This window comes from Mizuhopecten yessoensis, unplaced genomic scaffold (genome assembly GCF_002113885.1).
Source record: "Mizuhopecten yessoensis strain PY_sf001 unplaced genomic scaffold, ASM211388v2 scaffold1961, whole genome shotgun sequence".
In the NCBI taxonomy this organism is placed as follows: Eukaryota; Metazoa; Mollusca; class Bivalvia; order Pectinida; family Pectinidae; genus Mizuhopecten; species Mizuhopecten yessoensis.
The window spans coordinates 455,053-476,660 of record NW_018404308.1 but is presented as its reverse complement, the minus strand read 5'-3'; the positions used below and the strand labels follow the sequence as shown (position 1 = coordinate 476,660).

At 35.8% G+C, this 21,608-nt stretch overlaps 1 protein-coding gene across 1 annotated transcript in view; it reads left to right on the top strand.

The window, feature by feature from the left end:
- The window catches only part of LOC110443521 (tonsoku-like protein), a 36,564-nt gene that overhangs the window by 6,360 nt on the left and 8,596 nt on the right, over nt 1–21,608 (top strand). Inside the window, exons 5-20 of the mRNA XM_021487788.1 lie at nt 255–426; nt 1,354–1,468; nt 3,173–3,318; nt 5,701–5,853; nt 6,714–6,839; nt 7,945–8,146; nt 9,818–9,900; nt 10,473–10,553; nt 11,742–11,978; nt 12,766–12,886; nt 14,078–14,225; nt 14,994–15,047; nt 15,714–16,568; nt 17,170–17,326; nt 18,354–18,432; nt 20,837–20,986. Of these exons, the coding sequence (XP_021343463.1) occupies nt 255–426; nt 1,354–1,468; nt 3,173–3,318; nt 5,701–5,853; nt 6,714–6,839; nt 7,945–8,146; nt 9,818–9,900; nt 10,473–10,553; nt 11,742–11,978; nt 12,766–12,886; nt 14,078–14,225; nt 14,994–15,047; nt 15,714–16,568; nt 17,170–17,326; nt 18,354–18,432; nt 20,837–20,986 (2,879 nt within the window). The remainder of the gene's footprint in view (nt 1–254; nt 427–1,353; nt 1,469–3,172; nt 3,319–5,700; nt 5,854–6,713; nt 6,840–7,944; nt 8,147–9,817; nt 9,901–10,472; nt 10,554–11,741; nt 11,979–12,765; nt 12,887–14,077; nt 14,226–14,993; nt 15,048–15,713; nt 16,569–17,169; nt 17,327–18,353; nt 18,433–20,836; nt 20,987–21,608) is intronic.

Here is a 21,608-nt window from a genome sequence, read left to right as displayed (position 1 = left end):
CATACTAATACATTAGACTGAATAAACAACAAGGGTGTTTATTTATAAATGCAGACATGCTGGTTTATAAACTTTCAAATGGAACATTTATAGAGATAAAGTCATGTGGACCTGCAAATGATAATGCGTTGAAAATCTTAGCGTAATTTTGTATGATTTTAACCATCATCATTTATCAAGAATGCTATGCTTTATAGGGTAACAGTTCTGTAAGATTTATGCTTATATAGGTGTAAACTGTTGTTATTTTGTAGAAAGCACAGCCTGCATAGTGATTTGTATCGATGCCAGGTCTCGTTAGCTAGCATGTACCAAAGGGGAGGTAACCTCAGCCAAGCCCAGCGCTATCTGGAGGCCGCACACAAGTCTGCCATAAAACTCAAGGATAAATCTCTGGAGAGTGAAGTCTTTTCACAAAAAGCTATAGTAAGTTCAGAATGGTATAGTTGTAGGATATAAAGAGGATTGTTTTACTTTGACTGAGCCAGGACTCCAGGAGTCACTTAACCACTTGACAAGGTCAGTGAATTTTTCAAAAGGCCAATTGATTTGCCATAGAACAAGCCCTTCTTAGGACTTCTTCTTAAAATCATAACCTTGATAGGCCTATATTGGTTATGAATAAGTGACTTTCCATAGTTTGTAAATAAGTCATAGATACATAAGTAAGGAAATGTTAAAATCACCAACTAAGGTGACATGTCATATCATTGATAGTGTTGCCTTGCTGTTTCATTAGAAGAACATTACACTTGCTATAAGATCTAATGAATATTTGGGAGGTATTTTTTTTCTCTACATTTTACATGGCAAAAACGAGGCAAGGGCGATTTTTTTGTTATTGTGTAGTTTGTAAAACCTTCATTGTGGGCATTACCTTGTCTTTTTATAGTTGTGTAGAGACACGTCATAGAGCAAGCCTCCGAAAATCCCCCCACGATGTTCCAGACGAGAATCACGAACCCCCATTCCTTATTTGTACCGAAATGAGCGCCATTTGTACACAAGACTAATTAGTCATAATCATTTTAATGCTTGCCTATATATCAATCCTTATCTTTATTCAAACGTTTTTGGGACTTGGGTGACTAGCGAGTAAAAACGACATGCAGACCAATTTTCCGGATTTTTTGTTAAGATGGCAGCTGGCGCATTCACAATTTTATTTTTATTACTTTCACGATAAAATCACCAATGCGGTGCCCAAAAATGAAATGCACGCGGGCCTGAGAACCAAGTAATCAATTTTTTTTTGGCTTATTTAGGATATTGTTTGTATTTGAAATTTGATGCAATCTTAACAGCAGGAATTTGTAATGATGTGGTAGATGAGTTTTAATTGACCTGTTGTAGATAAGTTTGTTATTGGGAGACTACAACAGCAGTAAACATGCATTAAAGAAAACCTACAAGCTTGGAGCTCTGACACAGGAGGAGAAAGACAGGATTTTCAGGATATTCAAAGCAGGTTTGACTGATATCAGCAGAATTTTTTCAATAGTTAGAAATAAATAGGCTGCTGCTTAATAAAACCATCCCCTCACAGTTATTAACTACAAAGAAATTATCTTGTCTGTTAAAGTAACTAAAGGTATATGTTAATGTAAGAAAAATAACTAAATTTTGAACAATTTAGAAACTTGTGCTATAAATCTTATTATGCTTCATCAGAATCATGGCCATTATTATTATTAACTTAAGCTATGGTCATTAGACAGATATACTATAAATAGATATTACAGCACATAGTCAGACTGGAAAGAGTTTTATAAAAACAGTTTGAAATATCAGGTAGATGTACAAAATCAACCCTAGATTTAACATTGTAAAAGCCATACAGTTTGGGTCAGCACATTAACCAATAAAATTAGGGAATTCCCCATAATCGTGACGTAATTTTCGTGTGAATTGTGTTTCGTGTGAGTTGGGGAAACCCTAATTGTAAACAAATGGCGACTATTCGTTATTTGCGCGTTTGTTTTAAGAAAATTTACAGCGGTGGACATGTGTGTTAAGGGGAAGGGATTTGTGAAAATGACGATTGTCCTCCTTTTAACAACTTGAAACTAGGTAGACATGCAGAACGTTGAGGGTGGAAAGATGGTTGTCGGGCATCATTTCGTCCTAAATCCTGTTCGCCCTGGGTCGTTTGGCACTAAATTGTTTCGCCCTAAAAAACTTTTTATGGTGAAATTGTTAGTCCTTTTTAGTTATGTTTGGTTAATATAGTCTAATACAAAGTTTCCCTTACTTTTGTTTTTGCGACAGGTCTCGTTAGATTTGTACGTGATTGACCAAATTGACAAAACACAATGGGGGCTATAATATCATTATTTTTCGAAATTGACATAGTAAGAGATTGATGTATGCATATCTTTGTATTGTAAGAAGATGTATCAAGACAATTATGGTGCTTTGAGAACATTACTTTCAATTATTTGATGTCAAGACAACTCATTGTGACAACTGTCGAAAATGGACAACATTGGTAAAACCTGGGAGGGTAGGGGTGTCGGAACTACATGTATACTTTTTTTTTCAAAATTCAGACTGTAAAATTCTGATTTATTATGTTTTTTGTGTTGCAAAGAGATTTTACAAGAAAATAGATGTGGTTTTTCACCTATATCTGATATAATTTGCTATACAAATATTTTTTTCCAACATTAATATTTACCATGCAAAATGGAGTACAAAAATTTGAATTTTATGGCAAAATGGAATATGAATAAATGCAATTTTTATTTGTTGATATTTCTGTGAAAAATATTGATTTTCATATTAGTAATCTACAATAATCAGCCAATTTGTCAGTATATAAAAGTAAATGGTTTGCAAAAAGTGAATAAAATTATAACTGTCTGCATATGGAAGGTTTTTGCCATTTAATTAGACTTGGAACAGAAAGTGGCCCCCATAGGATGTACTTATAAACTGCATCAAAACTGGAAAAATATGTTGTAAAAGGTCATACAAATTTATTTTTTTAATTCCCCAAAAATATGTATTGTACATGGAATTCCTTAAAGTGAGATATAAATAAGTTTTTGTAAAGACTTGTCCGGACCATAACATTAATACTGTTTTAATAAAGACATCCTGATTAAACTACTTAGTAGGGATTGTTTGATTCTGTCATTAGCATGTGGATCAGTTTAGTTTTTCATTTTAGTGTCCAAAATGGAAGATGCTTCATTGTCACTAAGTGATTTGCCTGAAGGAGAACCTGTTAAGAAGCTAAAACTGTATGAAACAATGGGGGACTGCTCTGCTGAAATTGGAAACTTCAAGCAAGCATTGGAGTATTACTCCTCAATGGTAAACATGAATTCATTTTGCAGAACAATATTAACTGTTTGCACTAGCCTTTTTAGCTCGCCTATTTGAAGAATAGGGGGGCTAATGACACCCCGGCATCGGCGTCCCACCTTCCGAGGTTAAAGTTTTAGGTCCATCACACTAAATACACAGTTGTCTATTATGAGATTAAGTCATTTATATCGAGAGGAAGCAATGTGCTGGACCATATTTTCATTTTTTATGGCCCAAAAAACAGCTTAATTGGACTTAGTTAAATTTGAGGTCAAAGTTTTTGGGCAAGTTTTTTTGTGAAGTGTTGGACAACCACCATCAATAGGCTGTTGTTTATTATAAGGTTGAAGCATTTATATGGAGTGTTAGCAATGTTCTGGGCAATATTTTCATATTTTATGGCCCAAAAACAGCTTAATTGGACTTAGTTAAATTTGAGGTTAAAGTTTTTGCAAGTTTTGTTGGGTAGTGTTGGACCACCATCATCAATAGGCTGTTGTCTATTATAAGGTTGAAGTATTTGTATTGAGTGTTAGCAATGTGTTGAACCATATTTTCATATTTTAGCTTTATTGGAATTAGTTAATTTCTTAACAATCACTTTACATAAATGTTTCTTCACATTTAACGGTCCTTGAAATATCCTGGTGGTAAGTGAGGTGGCAAATAAAATGACAGGCACTATATCAACGTTTTACTATACATGTGTTTCTATTGATAGTTGCAGTATTATAATAACATACATAGGCGAGCTATGCTGTTCTCCGACAGCTCTTGTCTTTTTAAAAGTTGAGTCCATAGCATACAATAAAATTGGTAAGACCTGGGGGTTCTTTTTGTCTCGCCTGCGATGGATGTTGCGGAGGCGCGACTTAGGTGTTACTTTTCAGGCGGCGATGGTGGCGTCAACATTAAGTTTTTGTGTTTTGCTCTGTTTCTCAAAAAGAATTAGTGCTAGACCAACCAAACTTGGACCATACATGCGTCTTAATTATATAGTTTACCTCAATCCATGCATCAGTTGCCGAATGTGCCCTACATTCCCTGGTCCAGTGATTTTGACAGCATCTTCATCAATGTTAAGTTTTTGTGTTTAGCTCTGTTTCTCCAACAGTATAAGTGCATAGACCAACCAAACTTGGACCATACATGCGTCTTATATTCATAACCCATGGATTATAAACCATGCATGATATAATGAATGTGGTCTACATTTTGCGGTCCAGTGACTTTCACAACATCTTCCTTAATGTTAAGGTTTTTGAGTTTAGCTGTGTTTTATATGCTGTATCTCAAACATTTAAAGTGTTAGACTAATTAAACTTAGACTGTAGTTATTTGAGACATAGTTCATTTCAAATCATGCATTATATGCTGAATGTTTAGCTGTGTGTTATATGCTGTATCTCAAACATTTAAAGTGTTAGACTAATTAAACTTAGACTGTAAGTTGGGATGATCATTACCATCTTAAGGGTTACAACGTCAATGTTTTAACGGAATCAGTCAACAAACATTGGTCAAAATTCAGTTATTGTTGGATTTCAATCAAATTTGGTAAGTCATGTATATTGGCACTGCGAACTCAGCCGCAACATACGTTTTCTGATTGACAAAATGGCCACTTTATATTTTCTTCTGATTAGTCGAAATTCAGTTATTGTTCTATTTCGCTAAAAATCTGTGTGTATGTGTATTTTTGCACAGTGAACTCAACCGTGGCATTCGTTTTCTGATCTGACAAGACGGTCTTATTATAATGGCTTCTGCATGATTGGTCGAAATTCACATGTATTTTGATTTTGCTCATATTTGATATGTACATGACTTCCTTTCACCTATTTACATTTGTTTTTCTGAATGCACGGTTAGTGTGGGGGACATCTGTAATGGCCAGCTCCCATTACAATTAGCACTTGTGCCTTTTATACCTTCATGTTGATGTATTGCCAAACTTGTTTATAAAATGTAAAATTTCGAACTTCAGTTCAAATTTACAATGTTTGACACATTGAATCTTATGCTCAAAGCAGGGACAGGTGAGACATACATGTATAATTACGCATAATTTTTGTAAGTATATGGTACAGAACTACAGCAATGCAAATAAGGTTTGTAACTTCCTGTTTGTTATGAAAGTTACCACACGGCTGTTGGGGACCCTGTATAAATTCTAGGCTTTCAAAAAGGCAAGTGTAACATTTCAAAATGATCAGATTTGGTAAAGGGCTGTGTAGTGGTTATAGAAGTATTTAAGGATTTTTGTGAAAGTTGGTAATGGAAAATGGTATTGAAACAAGTCTATGTTATCCTAAAAAGAAATATTAAAAAAAAACCAGTTATATGATTGTGACCTTTTTTTTGTAAGTGATCTTATACTGTTTGTAGTTGACCTGTGCAGAAGCCATGCAGAAACCTAAGAAGGAGATGATCCCGATTTACGTGTCTCTTGCCCAGACGTATGCCGATGATAAACAGTTCACGCAGGCCATAGAGTACTATAACAGAGAACTGATGTGTCGCAAGGATGACCAGGAGCAGGTTTGTTCTATGTCACTTTATTTACCATGGCAACCTTAAAATGACGTAAACAAGATACAGTTTGTAATTATCGCAACTTGCCAGATATAGATCTGTTACTACTGATTTGATGCTCAAATAGAGCTCTAATTGAACAGTTTCTTTAATTTTATATAATAACAATCCTCTCTCAATTGGAGTTTTCCTCTGGCTGCATAATTTTTCAACTACATTAATTTTCCTTGATAGTGTATTGAGTATTACAGTAAGTTCATAATTGATTAAAGGAGAAATGCTATATACATGAGGAAACAATTGTTGAATCTGTTTGGCATTCACTACTTTGCAATATATCAGTATGCCTGTTTTTTCCTGTTTATATTCCAGTTGCAGGTCCCATAATATGTATGGAATTTGTAGACTATTAGAATCTTTCCCCACGTTGAGGTTAAGAAAGAAAAAAATAACCCAAGGGGAAAGACTTAAATGTCTCGGCAAAGGCTTTACTGAGGGCCATACATTTATATATAGGAATCTTGCCCCAATTGTTGATTTTTTTCTGTCTGAAAGTCTGTCTTCTTCCTATAGTGGGGAATGGTTATTTTTCTCTCGCATCCAATCATATGATGAAATGAAAATGTTGATTTTGTAATTTCCAGCAAATTGGAGTTATCTGTGATCTGCTATCGTTGACGTGAAGTCATACAATTGTTATGACAGGGGAATTCCCCATACCTTACCCTAGAGTTAGACAGAGATAACTTTCCCTCATTGGAAGTGTGGATATCTCTGGCTAATTATGGTGATAGGGATAAATTGAAATCTACTTTTGAATAAAATCTAAGGATATGTTTTTTTTTTTTTATTAAATTTCATTTCAGATGTGTCGAACGTGGATCAACATAGCTGAATGTCAGGAACAGAGAGGAGATAAATATGATGTTGTCAGCGATTCTCTAGTCAAAGGCTTTCATTGTGCAAAAGATGCTAAACATCGTAAACTACAGGTACAGTGTTAATTATAAAAAAAGATGTTTCTATTGGCACCATAGGTGTATGTTGTAATTTAAGCATAGGTGTATGTTGTAATTTAACCATAGGTGTATGTGGTAATTTAACCAGAGGTGTATGTTGTAATTTAACCATATGCGTATGTTATAATTTAACCCTAGGTGTATTTTGTAATTTAACCATAGGTGTATGTGGGAATTTAACCATAGGTGTATGTTGTAATGTAACCATAGGTGTATGTTGTAATTTAACCATTGGTGTATGTGGTAATTTAACCATAGGGGTATGTTGTAATTTAACCATAGGTGAATGTTGTAATTTAACCATAGGTGTATGTGTTAATTTAACCATAGGTGTATGTTGTAGTTTAACCATATGTGTATGCTATAATTTAACCATAGGTGTATTTTGTAATTTAACCATAGGTGTATGTGGGAATTTAACCATAGGTGTATGTTGTAATTTAAGCATAGGTGTATGTTGTAATTTAACCATAGCTGTATGTTGTAATTTAACCATAGGTGAATGTTGTAATTTAACCATAGGTGTATGTGTTAATTTAACCATAGGTGTATGTTGTAGTTTAACCATATGTGTATGTTTTAATTTAACCATAGGTGTATGTTGTAATTTAACCATAGGTGTATGTGGTAATTTAACCATAGGTGTATGTTGTAGTTTAACCATATGTGTATGTTATAATTTAACCATAGGTGTATTTTGTAATTTAACCATAGGTGTATGTTGTAATTTTAACCATAGGTGTATGTTGTGACATGTTACTTTAGGTAGGGCTTTAATTTTACCAGAGATATTTAATAATTTCACAAGTCAAATTGAATTTTTCCTGAATTTTGGGGAGTTAAAATGCATGTTAAATTGACCTGTCCTTCAAAACCATAGAGTCAACGCTCATTTTGAAGGGTGAAAACACACTATTAAGGGTGGGAGTCGTAGCTTCTGATGTTCCTGTAAACAATTACTGTGATGTTTTACTTAAGGTGTTTGTTCTGATGTTCCTGTAAACAATTACTGTGATGTTTTACTTTAGGTGTTTGTTCTGACGTTCCTGTAAACAATTACTGTGATGTTATTCTTTAGGTGTTTGTCCTGAAGTCTCTGGTTGAGGTCCAGAAAGCATATAAACAGTCCACCAAACAAATAGAAGAAAAGTGTCGTCGGTTGAAGGACAAGTACAATGTGACTAGTGACGATGAGCTGTCGGAGGAAGAGCGTGACTCACAAAGGTCTGATGATACGGAGGATGACGGCAACCTTAGCATCGATGACTTGACCGAATCAGGTACAGCAATACAATTGAGACTGACAATGAGGATTAGAATGTTTTATCATATACTTGTCTGTGAATGGGTTGTTTTTCATGTGTGATGCTGCTAGCTAAACATAGGCCATATCTCGGACCAATCCATCCCATCCGGTACATGCCATATCTGCCTGACTTCTGGTTCAACCCTTTTCAACAAAATCAAACTCCAAACTGGTAGTGTACTCGCTGGATTTGCTATGCTGTTCATTGTGTTTTATCGCACTGGAATTATGTCACTGTAACCTTCACCTCAAGGTCAAAGGTCAAATAAATGCACATTTTCAGTAAATTCTTGTCTGGCCCGTAAATTTCAAACCTTTAAAGATATCTTAACCAAACTTGAAGTATATCTGCATCACCCACAGAAGGTGTGCAGAGCACTGGAACTAGGTGTTGTGCCCCACTATATACAGAGTTATGGCCCTTTGTTTAATTTTATTACCAAAGTTTGTCCACGGCATAACTTCTAAACCATTCAAGATATCTTAATCAAACTTAAAGTATACCTGCATCACTCACAGAAGGTGTGCAATGCACTGGAATTAGGTATCTTGCGTCACTATTTACAGAGTTACGGCCCTTTGTTTAATTTTAATACTGAAGTTTGTCCACAGCATAACTTCCATGCTGTTAGGGCCCCTATCGAAGATTAGGTCAAGGTCACTCGGTCAAAGGTCAATGTCAATGTCAAATTTTGTATCTTTTCACTGATGAACATTTTGATATGACACTTTGAAGCAATGTTGGTCAGAATTAAACAAGGAGTCATTTGACCAAAGGTCAAGGTCACTTGGTCAAAGGTCAATGTCAAATTTTGTATCTTTTCACTGATTAACATCTTGTTATGACATTATGAAGCAAAGTTGGTTAGAATTTAACAAGGAGTCAACTGACTTAAGGTCAAAGTCACTGGGTCAATTTCAAGGTCAGATATTGTATCTTTTTACTGATGAACATTTTTTGTATGTTATTATGAAGTCCAAATGTCAAACTTCAAGCTCAGCTATATGGACAGATTTGCTTCTTGATGATTATGGAGGATATATTGCCACAAGACGGGGCCCTTACTGACCTGTCAGTGTTCTAGTTTCACATACGTTGACCAAACTTGAACTAAAGTTTTAATGTATCTTGGGTAAATAGGAATGTCAAATTCTAAATTCGGGTCTCGGGGCCCCACTATATAAAGCGATATGAATGACCCTTTGTTTATATACCAGAGTTTTTCTATTGGCTAATAAGGGGAGAGATATGTTTTTGTTTTCAAAAACAAAATTCTAGTCTTACTCTGTATCAGCCTTTGACCCATATATATCGGCCCTCGGGCTGATATGGCAGTCTTGGACTGATATGTAGTAGGATATGGAAATGGTCATATAAACTCTTAAAGCATCAAATATTGATGTGTTGTTTCTTTTCTACAGATCAAAACTGTTTAATCAAGCATTTGTTGAAGTTGCCATTTTCCAAAACACTGAAGGAATTTGTTTTATATGAGACGCACTACAAGTACATTATGACTGTTTTTGTTATGAGATTGACTACAGTAGTTTCTGTCATATTGTTTAGAATAGAAAACCATGGCCTTAGCTTATTGTAAACAAACTTAAGGGCTAGTTTCATCCCTGACTATTTCAATGGTTTTAGAGCATAGTTCCAGCGATGAAGAAAATATTGTAAAGAGGGTAACAGTGCCAGTCCGTGGTGTAGCCAAGAGACTGACAACAAAGGTAAGTCTGTCCAGCCAGGGTAGTCACATTACAACACAAGATAATCACATTTAACTGAAATATCATTTTTGTCTCACCGCAACGAAGTCATCAACATGAAGTTTTTGCGTTTAAGTTAGTTTCTCTGAAAGTATAAGTGCTAGACCAACCAAACTTGCACCATACATGCATCTTAGGTAGTCCATCTCGGCACATACATCAAATGCTGGATGCGGCCTACCTTTCATGGTCCATTGACTTTTGCGTTTCTCTGATATGTGCATTGATGGTCAAAGCGAGGCATAGGCAATCATATCAATCCGAATAGCTTTTTATGCTTCCAGATTATTATATCTTTTTCCGGGTCATATTGATGGTCACACGGGATATAATACACACCAAATATTATTTACATAGACACATTGTAATGTACATATTCAGAGGTTATCTTGCTTACCTTAGTATAATGTACATTTTCCTGAAATGATGCAGTACTACACCCAATTTTCAATATTTATAAAATCACTGATGCAAGGTTATGTTCAGAGAGTTATTGCTGTATAATTGATGTAATTGTACTTCAATTTTCGCAGAGAAACGAAAAGGGTGAAACTGCCTTACACAAAGCTTGCATATCAGGAAATCTGAAAAAAGTGAAAAAGCTTATTGAGCAGGTAAAGTATTAAATATTTGATTCAAGATTTATCATGAATGGGTATGAAATTTACCTTTTTTTTAAAAATATGCAATGACTATACTTCTTTGATAATCTGGTAGAATTAATACAAACTTTATCAATTTTGCATGATTATATCATAATTGGAAATTTAAGAGACGAGTAATTGATACGATTCATAGATCTAGAACGTATCTGGATGTCTGCTACATGCCTCCATCTGGTAATATTTCTTATCTATCCTATAATCATTTTAGTTTTGGATGATATTGGCCTAAAAACTAGAAAATAAGTAGCAGCTTGTTTTCTCTTGTAGTGTGGAATTTTAATGGTATTTTCAAAGCGGGCCTATTTTCAAGTCCATATTATTTTCAAAACAATCAAACAGATGGTTGCATTATGCATGAAAAAAATCAAAATTGTTTATTTTAACATTATAATTATTAGTAAGAGATGCAAAATGGATATTTATGTTACTATATGATATCTAAGGTAAACGACAAGTTCATTACCTACCTATCTTTCAATCAGTATTATGAAGATTACATAATATGATTAAAAGATAAACGACAGAGCTAGAATGTTCGTGGTAATGAGGTATTTTCAAGGCAGACTATTTTTGAAGCCTGCTTACCCTCAATACATATTTGTAACTGCAAGGAATGTTTTCAGAGCAGACCTATTTTTAAGTCAGGTCTATTTTTGAGATTTTTGGCTATTTTAGATGGACCTGAACAGAGATATAAAGCTTGCTTGATTACAAATGAGAGGAAATATGCAGTTTTACTGCTTGTCTGGTTCTAATAAAAACAGTCTACTATTATAAGATCATATTGACATTTACCTCAAGGTCAAATTTCAAGTAAGTACATTGTTGTAGAACTGTAACAGTAAAACTTGTGGTAGATTTGTTTTGTTTGGTAATAAACGTCCTTGCAACATCTTCATTTGTCAGAAGAAACCCCCCAGATTCTGCAGGTTGCCCAACATTTGTTGCCTCCTATGACAAAACATGTAGCGGGATACAGCAGGCCTAGAACTTGTTCGGGAATGTTGTGGTAAAACTGCTCTGATTCACAGTGTCGATTCAGATATTTTAACTAGAAAGATATTTTTAAATTTGTACAATCAATTTCTTTTCACATCATTGAATGTGTGTATGATTTTTTTAATTTGTATGTTCTAGGGTCACCCTGTCAATCCACGGGATTACTGTGGGTGGATTCCGCTCCACGAGGCAGCCAACCATGACCATAGTGAGATTGTAAGCTATCTGTTGGAGCATGGAGCAGCAGTCAATGACCGCGGGGGTCAGCACTGTGGAGGGGTCACCCCGCTCATAGATGCAGCCAACTGTGGCAACCTGGATGTGATGAGAGTCTTGATTGATCACAAGGCCAACGAACTGGCCAAGGATGATGAGGTACAGAGCAATGAATATCTAGTGAACGGGAAACTTACATATCAATATATAATTCTCTGCTTCAGAATATAACCTGCAGGTTTTACTGGGCAATGTTTGATAGTAAAGTGATAGTGAATTTCACAATGGTCAATATATTGAAGTATACGAGTATATTATAAAATTTAAATTTAAATCTCAAAAGAATTTCCTATTGGATTTCTCAGTTATACGAATCTCCATGCTGCAAATGTGACTAAAATTAACAGAGCATATTTGATTTTGCAAAGGTCACTAAACCAAAATATACATAAATTAAATTTGATTTACATTTTACTTTCCTTCAATATTGACTAAAGTAAGAAATTATGGACAGTATACAAAGACTGAGGCTAAGTTGAGCATAATCTGTGCATATTTATTTGGCACACTAAACTGATTGGTCAATGGTTTCCGCAAAATGATTTAATGAATTATGACTGGATTTTGATGAAACTTGATCAAACTTTTACACTAAACAAAGAAATGTCTTTGGTTTTGATGGTTGAAGTTTAAGTGGGTAATTAAAGTACAAGTTGTTTTCTCCTCTCACTACATCCCACAAATAATTCAACTTTATTGAGTAATACAATGTATAGTACAAACTTACTGTAGATTCTACTTGTTACATTTCATTTTTTTATACATTTCAATACAAGAATGTTTCAGAAGTTTTTTAATATAGCATGTTCCGCCTCTTGTTTACTACTTCCCTGAGTGGTTGTTATGAACAGGTTTGACTGTTAGGATAATTCTATTGTCTATGCAGGGTAACACAGCTCTGTCCTGTCTGAGGCAGTGGAGGGAGAGATGTGAAGATGCTTTGGAGAGCCATGTACTGAAGACTTATGAGGAGCTACACAGATTGCTGAGTTCACCTGCCCGTGGAGGTACATAGATGTGAAACAGTATTATTACTGGCATACGTTATTACAGGGATATAAAGGAAAGTCAAGAGGAGTCCTCCACTATCAAATTCTTATTGCTCGCTTACTTAGTTAAGTGTGGAATTGATTATGCTGGCCAGTGATTTTGACAGGACCTATTATGGTACGGAGAGCATCAGTCTGCTGTCTGTCTGTCCTCACTTCTGTTTTCACAACATGGCACTTGCTTATATATCTTTCAATTTTTATGACACTTAATAAGCATGTTCAATATCAAAAGACTGAAAGTTGTAAGTTGAGCAAATTCCATTCATGATTAATTTACATTCTTTGCGCTAATTGTTTATAGTTTTGCACAATAACATAATCAGATATGACAAGTCAAAGACGAAAATTTGTCAATATTTTATTACGGTTACCGTTTACAGAAAGAAACGCTAAGTTCAAAGTTGAGAAAATCTTTGCATAATTATTAAGTATACTGTAGTCTGATTGGTAAACAAAGCTGAACAATAACTTACTCAAATGTGACTGGATTCTAATGAAACTTTTATATAAAAGACAGGCAAATGCTGAGTTTGAATTTGAGCAAATTCTGTGAATTAGTGATAGCACAAAAACTCTAATTGAAATATGAGTGGATTTTGATGAAATTTGGTTTATATTTACACTATTAGCAAAATTTGCCAGTCATCAAGAAGGATTCAGAAATGTCTATGTTTGTTATGTAAGATGAATCAAATATGCGCAAACGGATGCTATTTGTATGCTTACAGATATCAGCAAAGGCATGTAATTCCTTTACAATTAAGTATTTATTAAAGTATTCTGTTGGCTTGCATGGGTTAAGTGCCATATGTTTCCTTTCAATACATCAGAGAAATAATTAAACTTGACTAGTAATATAGTACAAAATTACAGTAGATTCTTCTTGTTACATTTCATACTCTCATATATTAAGAGATAAGAATAAAACTATGTTCAGTACTTCTTTAATCACGTTCAAACAGCTCTTCGAAGTTCAACTAGTATATATGTTCAAAAGTACTACAACCAGACTATTTAAGGAATAAGATTTTATTTTTGTGGGGGGGGGGGGGGGGGGGGTGGTATTGTATATACAATGTACCGGAAAAAATGTGTGCACTTTGCATAAATCCATTGTTAATGAAACATCAACCATTTTCTTACAAGGGCCAGCAGCCAGCAGATCTCCAGAGGTCTTATCGTCCCAGTTATCTCTCCTGTCGAGGAGGGCCAAGGGTGTAGATAATACTTCACCAGACATTGGTTCCCTCACCAGACCTGTCAGGGCCAGAACGAAAAAGAGCCTCAGTATGAGGTACACCAACACAAGTTTTATTGTAGTACTCCACTTAGGCCTGACAAAAAAATATGTTTGTGTCCTGTTACATGCTGGACAGGGGGAGGGGGAAAGGAATTATTTTTTTTACATTTTTTTTAAATTTTGATTATCCATGAAATTGAACACCAAAACAATAAGATAATGCAGACATCACCCATGAAACTACATTATAGACAGATTTGCCAGTGCCAGTAACAGACATTATCCACCAACTACAATGGCCAACACTACAAACACGGCTCTTTCACACAAGAATAATCCAGTTTTACAAAATTGAACACCAAATCGTAGCAATAAACACAGTCTGTGTCAAAAGAGCGCTTGAATACACTGATCTGCTGTATCGCTTAAATGACCCTGATTGTTACAAGGGTTTAAATTGTAAAATGGTAATAAAAATCCGGAAATTCTGGATTTTTTGCCATAAAATTGTTAGGGTCGCGCGGTAAAAGTAGGGTAGGTCAAGTAACCAGAAACAAACATATTTTTTTGTTAGGCCTTAGCATTTCTTAACAACATGTTCGAGATGGTATCTTTGTGACACCAAAACAAGTAAAAGAAGCTTAGTTAATTCAAATGCGGCTATGTTAGTCAATTAAATATCAATTATCAATTATATGAAAAATATCAATTATTTTAAAATTACATGAAAAATGTCAATCATGTTCTCACATGGAGCTGATTGATTGATATGTAACAGAAGGTCAATGCGCTCTTACTAAAACTGCATTCTTTTAATTTCAGGAGAACTATGTCTTCTGATGAGTCTGGTGATAGTGATACAGAAAATATTGCAAGGTAAGTTATTTTGATTATTATTTCATTTATTTGATTTTTGCTATGACATAACATGTATGTAAAAAAGATGGGGTAAACGGATGTCTAGAACATCACTGAAACAAACGATGGGTCATTGTTAGCATACTATTTATAGTTACACAGATTTTTTTTATGAAACCCACTGTTTTCAGTGATCCTATATTTTGATATAGCTCACAAAGTTTATCCAATGTAATGACCTGTATTAAATGTCTCACTTTTGTGTGTAACAGGTGACCATGTATGTCCTGTGGCGCTAAAATTACAAGTTTTATCTTGTACTGTAGGTGTCATGGCTGTACTATAACTGTATAGATGATGTGTTTTTTAGGGTCAGTGTTAGACAATAAAGATGTTATCTAGTCATGTTTATAATGTCATTATTTAATACACACAATAACATTGTAAACATGATTAATGATTTCAAGTCAATGGCCATTCTTTTGAAAACAAATCTGAATGTAGTTGAACAGTTATTATCCATTGGAAATACAGTTTCTATGGCTTTAATGGGCTATTATATATAAATAGTTATCAACTTAGTAAATTACCTACATATGTGAAATTGTTTTGTGGTGTATGTCGTTTCCTGAATAAATATCATTATTATTATTATTAGTGTTGTAATATTTGTGTTACTTTTAGAAAAAAGATGCCGTCCCCAGCACCACCACTAGTAGATGATGATGATGATAGTGAGGAGCTGTACCCTAACCCTTTATCACCAGTAACTCCGGTAACCTCCAATGCCACCCAGTCCTACAGACAGGCCATCCATCAGATAGGAAGTAGTGCCAGGCGGCGTAAGGCATCACATCAGTCCAGTCACGCCACAAAGTCACACCACAGCAACAGTACTGCTGCCCTAATATCCGCAGAGGAATTCGTTGATGATGATTGGTTGATAGATGATCTTCAGCCAATGAAACGAAGGAGGATCGATGTAGGAAATGTATTTTCAACATCTGGTATAAGAAACAAGAGCTCACAAAAGGAGAAAAGAAACGTTATAAACTCTGACAGTGAAAGTGACGAGGAGACGACAGTGGAAAATGCTGATTTACTAATGGATACCGGGCTGATTGGTTCACAAAACACGAGCAATGACAATGGTGTTAGTGACAATACAAACCTGGAGAGTGATACTGAAGACATAATGCTGCTAAATGAGGAGGAGTATGTCTCTGATGACTTACCTCCCCTTACTTTGAGAACTTCAAGGTCTAGTAGACCTAATATTCTGTCACAGGTATCTATACCGGGTCTGTCCACACCCAATGTGACAGACGTACGTGGCATGACCAGTAAACCAAGACAGATGAGGATGACTCAGTTTGCGATCAGACAGCCAGACAGCTCACAATCCAGCCTGCCATCAGAGCCTCTCTCCCAGACCAGTGGGGTCAGTTCGAATTTGGCATCAACTGCAGCAGTAGGTCAGGTTATGAGGGTCAAGGTCAGAGTCAAGGACAAACTCCTACTGGTACCAGCTCCTAATGGGTGAGATACAAACTTGACCTAGCTCCTAGTGATTGCAATAGAAACCAAATGTAGCTACTAGTGATTGCTCCTAGTGATTGTTATAGAAACAAAATATAGCTCAACAAGATTCTGATGGTTAGAAATTTTAAACAGATCAATGCTTTTATTATCATCAAATTAGATTATCAATGTGTCAAATTGTTATTCTGTTGTTTTATATGATGGTCAGTGATTTTGATTTATTCACTGCTTTTATTTAAAACCTAAATTCATCGTCATTCCTTTTTTAGATCAACCTAGTACTTATATATTGTATCACATAGGTGACCATTGAGGCCCATGAGTCCGTTGGTTTGTAGAATAATAGATTGATTTTTTTTTACTCCAAATCGGAAAATTGATATGCTGGAATGTCCTATAATCTAGACGAGCCTAACATCATTTTTTCGCAATTTAGAATATATTGTCTTATTTTCTTAAACCAACTAGCCTCATCTAAAAAAAAAAAAAAAAGTCACTTCTTCTCCCATCTTCCCCTGAACCCTCCCTCCTATCCACTCAGTTATTTTAGCTGTTCTCGCCTACAGGTCATTGTAAGCCTTTATATATGTTTTGACAGTGGCGAGGGTAAGACTATTGGATGGCTGGCCCACGAGTCGTCTCAGAGGTACTATAGTCTATGTGGTCTACGGCCCTTCCTCACGCTCACAACAAAGGATGGGGCTTTCCTTGCACCTGATGACCCAATCAGTCTCGTCTTGTCAGCAGATGAGGAGGTAAGCAAGGGTTTCTGTGAGAACTAATTAACAAATAGAAACTAGACATGTATGATAAAAAAATCAGGTTACGACTTTCAAAAACAAAGGTGAAGGGGTCAAATCAAGGTTCATATGCATGATGTTTTTGTGGCTTTTTTTGGCCATAAACATGAAAAAGAAGACACAAACAAAACTTCACACAATATCATTAAAAGGATCTGTATTTAAAAGTCCAGTGGCAGATTTAACTGTATAACAAAATGTTTTTGCATGGTACACACTCACTCGAAGAACACCGAGCATTTACTTTCACAGTGAGTAGGGAATATATTGTCATAGACCATTTAACAGTTTTTACCCAAAAAAATCCAATTTTCAGCAAACAAAAGTTTCTTGGATATCAGGTCTTTTTAAAAGAAAAAGGAAAGGGAAAATGTTACAGAATTTTCATGAACTGTCCACAATGTCGAAATTTTTAGCCATCAGAAAAATTATTCCACATTGAAAATAGCATGTAGTCTGTTTTTGTATTAACCAGACAATCATGTCAGATTTTTTGCTTTTTGCCTTCAGACTTGTCGTCTGCTTCACTTTGGAAAATGAAAACTCATTATTTATGTCTTTGAAATGGTTTTCTCATATAAAAACATCTGAATCTTGAAAATTTGATTGTCATCACCAGGAAAATCCAAATTATCTTGCCATGTTCAACCTCTAACATTGATGGAATATCAGTGCAGGTAGTATGCAGTCCACAAGAACTACTACTCTAGCTCCACTAGATATGGAGCTATCTCCCTTTTTATAACGAAAACATTCTTGTTAGGAGCATAGCATGATTTATAAAGAATTAAAAATCGCTATAAATATTTGATATAGGAGAATGACAGTTTGCAGTACACCACAATGCTTGGTCCTATAAAAATACCTGTCACAATTCCACATATTGCCACAACACATATTTTCCTCTGATTCCATTGATTTAAAAAATGTAAACCACTAAATTTTGTAATTGGATGACTTTTATTATTTATTTCTGTGACAGGTCCAAGCTAGTGTAGACAGCTGGGACATGCCCCCTCTGTCACAGCGGTACGACCAGGCCTGTAGAACTCTTCACACAGGTAAGCAAATCTACATACACCTGGTCAGTGCTGGCACTATCAAAGAAAGTCTTCACTTGGATTTATGTTTTTCCTTCTTAATTTACAAATCTGTATTATTTTTACAATTTATTAATTATCTAAAAGTAGAATCCTTTTGCAATGTTACCTTTCATTAAGACCCTTAGCAATTTATAGTTATGTGTTATTTTTCTGAAGAGATTGTATATCTTAGAACTTTTTTAATGTGAAGTATTTGTTTTCCAATATTACATCATCAATCTTTATTTCTCCCTATATGGAGATAAATTGTACATAAACATATAATGTAAACATTGAAACACATGATTTATATATATACACATTTACAATAACAGTAGACACTGAGGAAAACAATTCCCCTGGTCCAGTTCAGTGAATATAAATTTCAGGTGAACATTCACACACATTCTCTCCCTCCCACATGCATCCTCACACACGCACAAACACACCCTTGCACACACACACACACACACATGCACACATAATCACACATGCGCACATACTTCCTTGCAGATACACGCACACACACCAATTATCAGACTTGCTCACGCACACATCATCACACACATGAACGCGTCCTTCATCATACACGCACGCACTCCCACACTTAAGCAAACACACCTCACAAACGCACGCACACATCCTCGCACACACTCGAACGCACCCTTCCTCACACAAGCACGCACGCACATATCACTGTTATGCGCTTCCACCAATATTCAGCTAGTATTTACACATTCTAATTAATCAATATGCTTCGTACATGTGCAAGCAGCCAACAGAACATAGGGATGGTACGTGGAATGAATTCGTCTAAATCTAATAAAGTCATCATCGTTGGATAGCCTCGTTCTTAAGGCAATATTTTCAAAACGGCTAATGGCTCTCTTTACGACTTGTTTCCACTCACCTTTTCCCGTGAATTTGAACTCTCGATGGCACTTATCGAGATAGGATCTTAGGTTGTATTTGTGAAGTATTGCAACTATATCCGGGATGAAACCACGTTGTTGTGTTGTATTTCCGTCTTCCTTGCCAATAATGTAGCTTTATAGACAGACTAAAAATATTCTTTTTACAATGTATCGTCAATCTAGGTGAATCAGTTGTGCTAGGAAGATGAGTTTGCGTTGGTCGATAGTGGCGCCTATTCGCTGGATCCCCAATATGGTCTCTGCAATGTCTGACCGATCCATTCCTTAAGTTTAGGATATGTTTGGCAGCGTAATGCTCTAACTTATTTAAATTACGGATGTCCGTCTGGTTGTTTTGCGACCAATGTTCGCATCCGAAGAGAATTGATGGAATGATGACTTTCCTGTATAGATTAACTCTCACTAAAGCATTCATGGAAGTCGACTTTGCATTAATTCCAAGAACAGCATGGATGACTCTTCTTCCTTTTTCACATGCTTTAGCAACCCGTTCACCATTGTTCTTCCTATTAGAAATTGGGACCCTGAGATGCAGATGTGATACTGCAATTTGAATAGGATTGGTTCCTATTGACCAGGAAAACGAGGGTNTGGAAAACGAAGGTTCCCTTGGAATGAATCTGCCTATCACAATAATAGAGCATTTGGAACTATTGAATTTATACTGCCATGTCGTGCTGTAGGTGTGACACATATTTAACATATTTTGTAGCGAGGCTGGTGTTATAGCAATTAAGGCAACATCATCAGCGAGAGTAGGATTACCTGCCGGTATAGACACGATTCTAGCTCCTTGGTTGCTCTTTTCTAGGGTGCAAAGTGGGCTGTCAATAAACATTTGGTATAGAAAACTTGACAACACCCCACCTTGTCGAACTCCGGATTTAACAGTGAACTATTCTGACGTCATACCATCATACGTCACCGCACTCAACACGTCATTGTAGGAATTAGATATAGTTCTATATAGCTGACCCTCAAGCCCAATGCGTCGTAGTTTAAACATCAGACCTTGGTGCCACACTGTGTTGAACGCCTTTTGCATGTCTAGAAAGACTACGTAAACATTACTTTACTGTTCCATGTTCGAAAATACAGTTTCTTGTAAAGCAAATGAAGCAGTGGTACAACCGAGATGCTTGCGAAAACCATTCTGTTGTTGGTTTGGAAACACACCAACAGAGGGTATTACATACAAGTCCCCATGCATTATTATAATAACATCAAAGGCAAAATTGTAAAGATTCCAACATACATTGCCAACTGATTTGAAAAATAACAACATACATTGTAACAATACTCCCCCCCCCCCCCCCCCCAAAAAAACCCAAATCAATATTTGTTCCAGCACATTTTCAGACTTTAAACTTACTGAGTTTGTAGGAGTGGCCTTGGATGCCAATACAGGCGTTATTAGCATCATCAAATATTGGTATGTTTTGTTACAGTGAGCTACAGGAATGTCAGAACCATCCTACAGGGCTGTGACACAAGTGGTAACCTGGAACTGCAGAATTTGGCGTTGAGACCTGCTCAAGTCATCCCAGTTTTCAGAGCAATACAGTGTCAGTCTAACCTCAAGGACCTCAATCTTACTGGTATGTCCTAGACTGTAATAACAACAGTGTCAGTCTAACCTCAAGGACCTCAATCTTACTGGTATGTCTTAGACTGTAATAACAACAGTGTCAGTCTAACCTCAAGGACCTCAATCTTACTTGTATGTCTTAGACTGTTATAACAACAGACAAGCCAGTCTAACCTCAAGGACCTAGATCTTACTGGTATGTCTTAGACTGTAATAACAACAGACAGTGCCAGTCTAACCTCAAGGACCTCGATCTTACTGGTATGTCTTAGACTGTAATAACAACAGTGTCAGTCTAACCTTAAGGACCTCAATCCTACTGGTATGTCGACGTCTTAGACTGTAATAACAACAGACAGTGCCAGTCTAACCTCAAGGACATCAATCCTACTTGTATGTCTTAGCCTGAAATAACACCAGACAGAGTCAGTCTTACCTCAAGGGCCTCAATCTTACTGGTATGTCTTAGACTGTAATAACAACAGACACTGCCAGTCTAACCTCAAGGACCTCGATCTTACTGGCATGTCTTAGACTGTAATAACAACAGTGTCAGTCTAACCTTAAGGACCTCAATCCTACTGGTATGTCAACGTCTTAGACTGTAATAACAACAGACAGTGCCAGTCTAG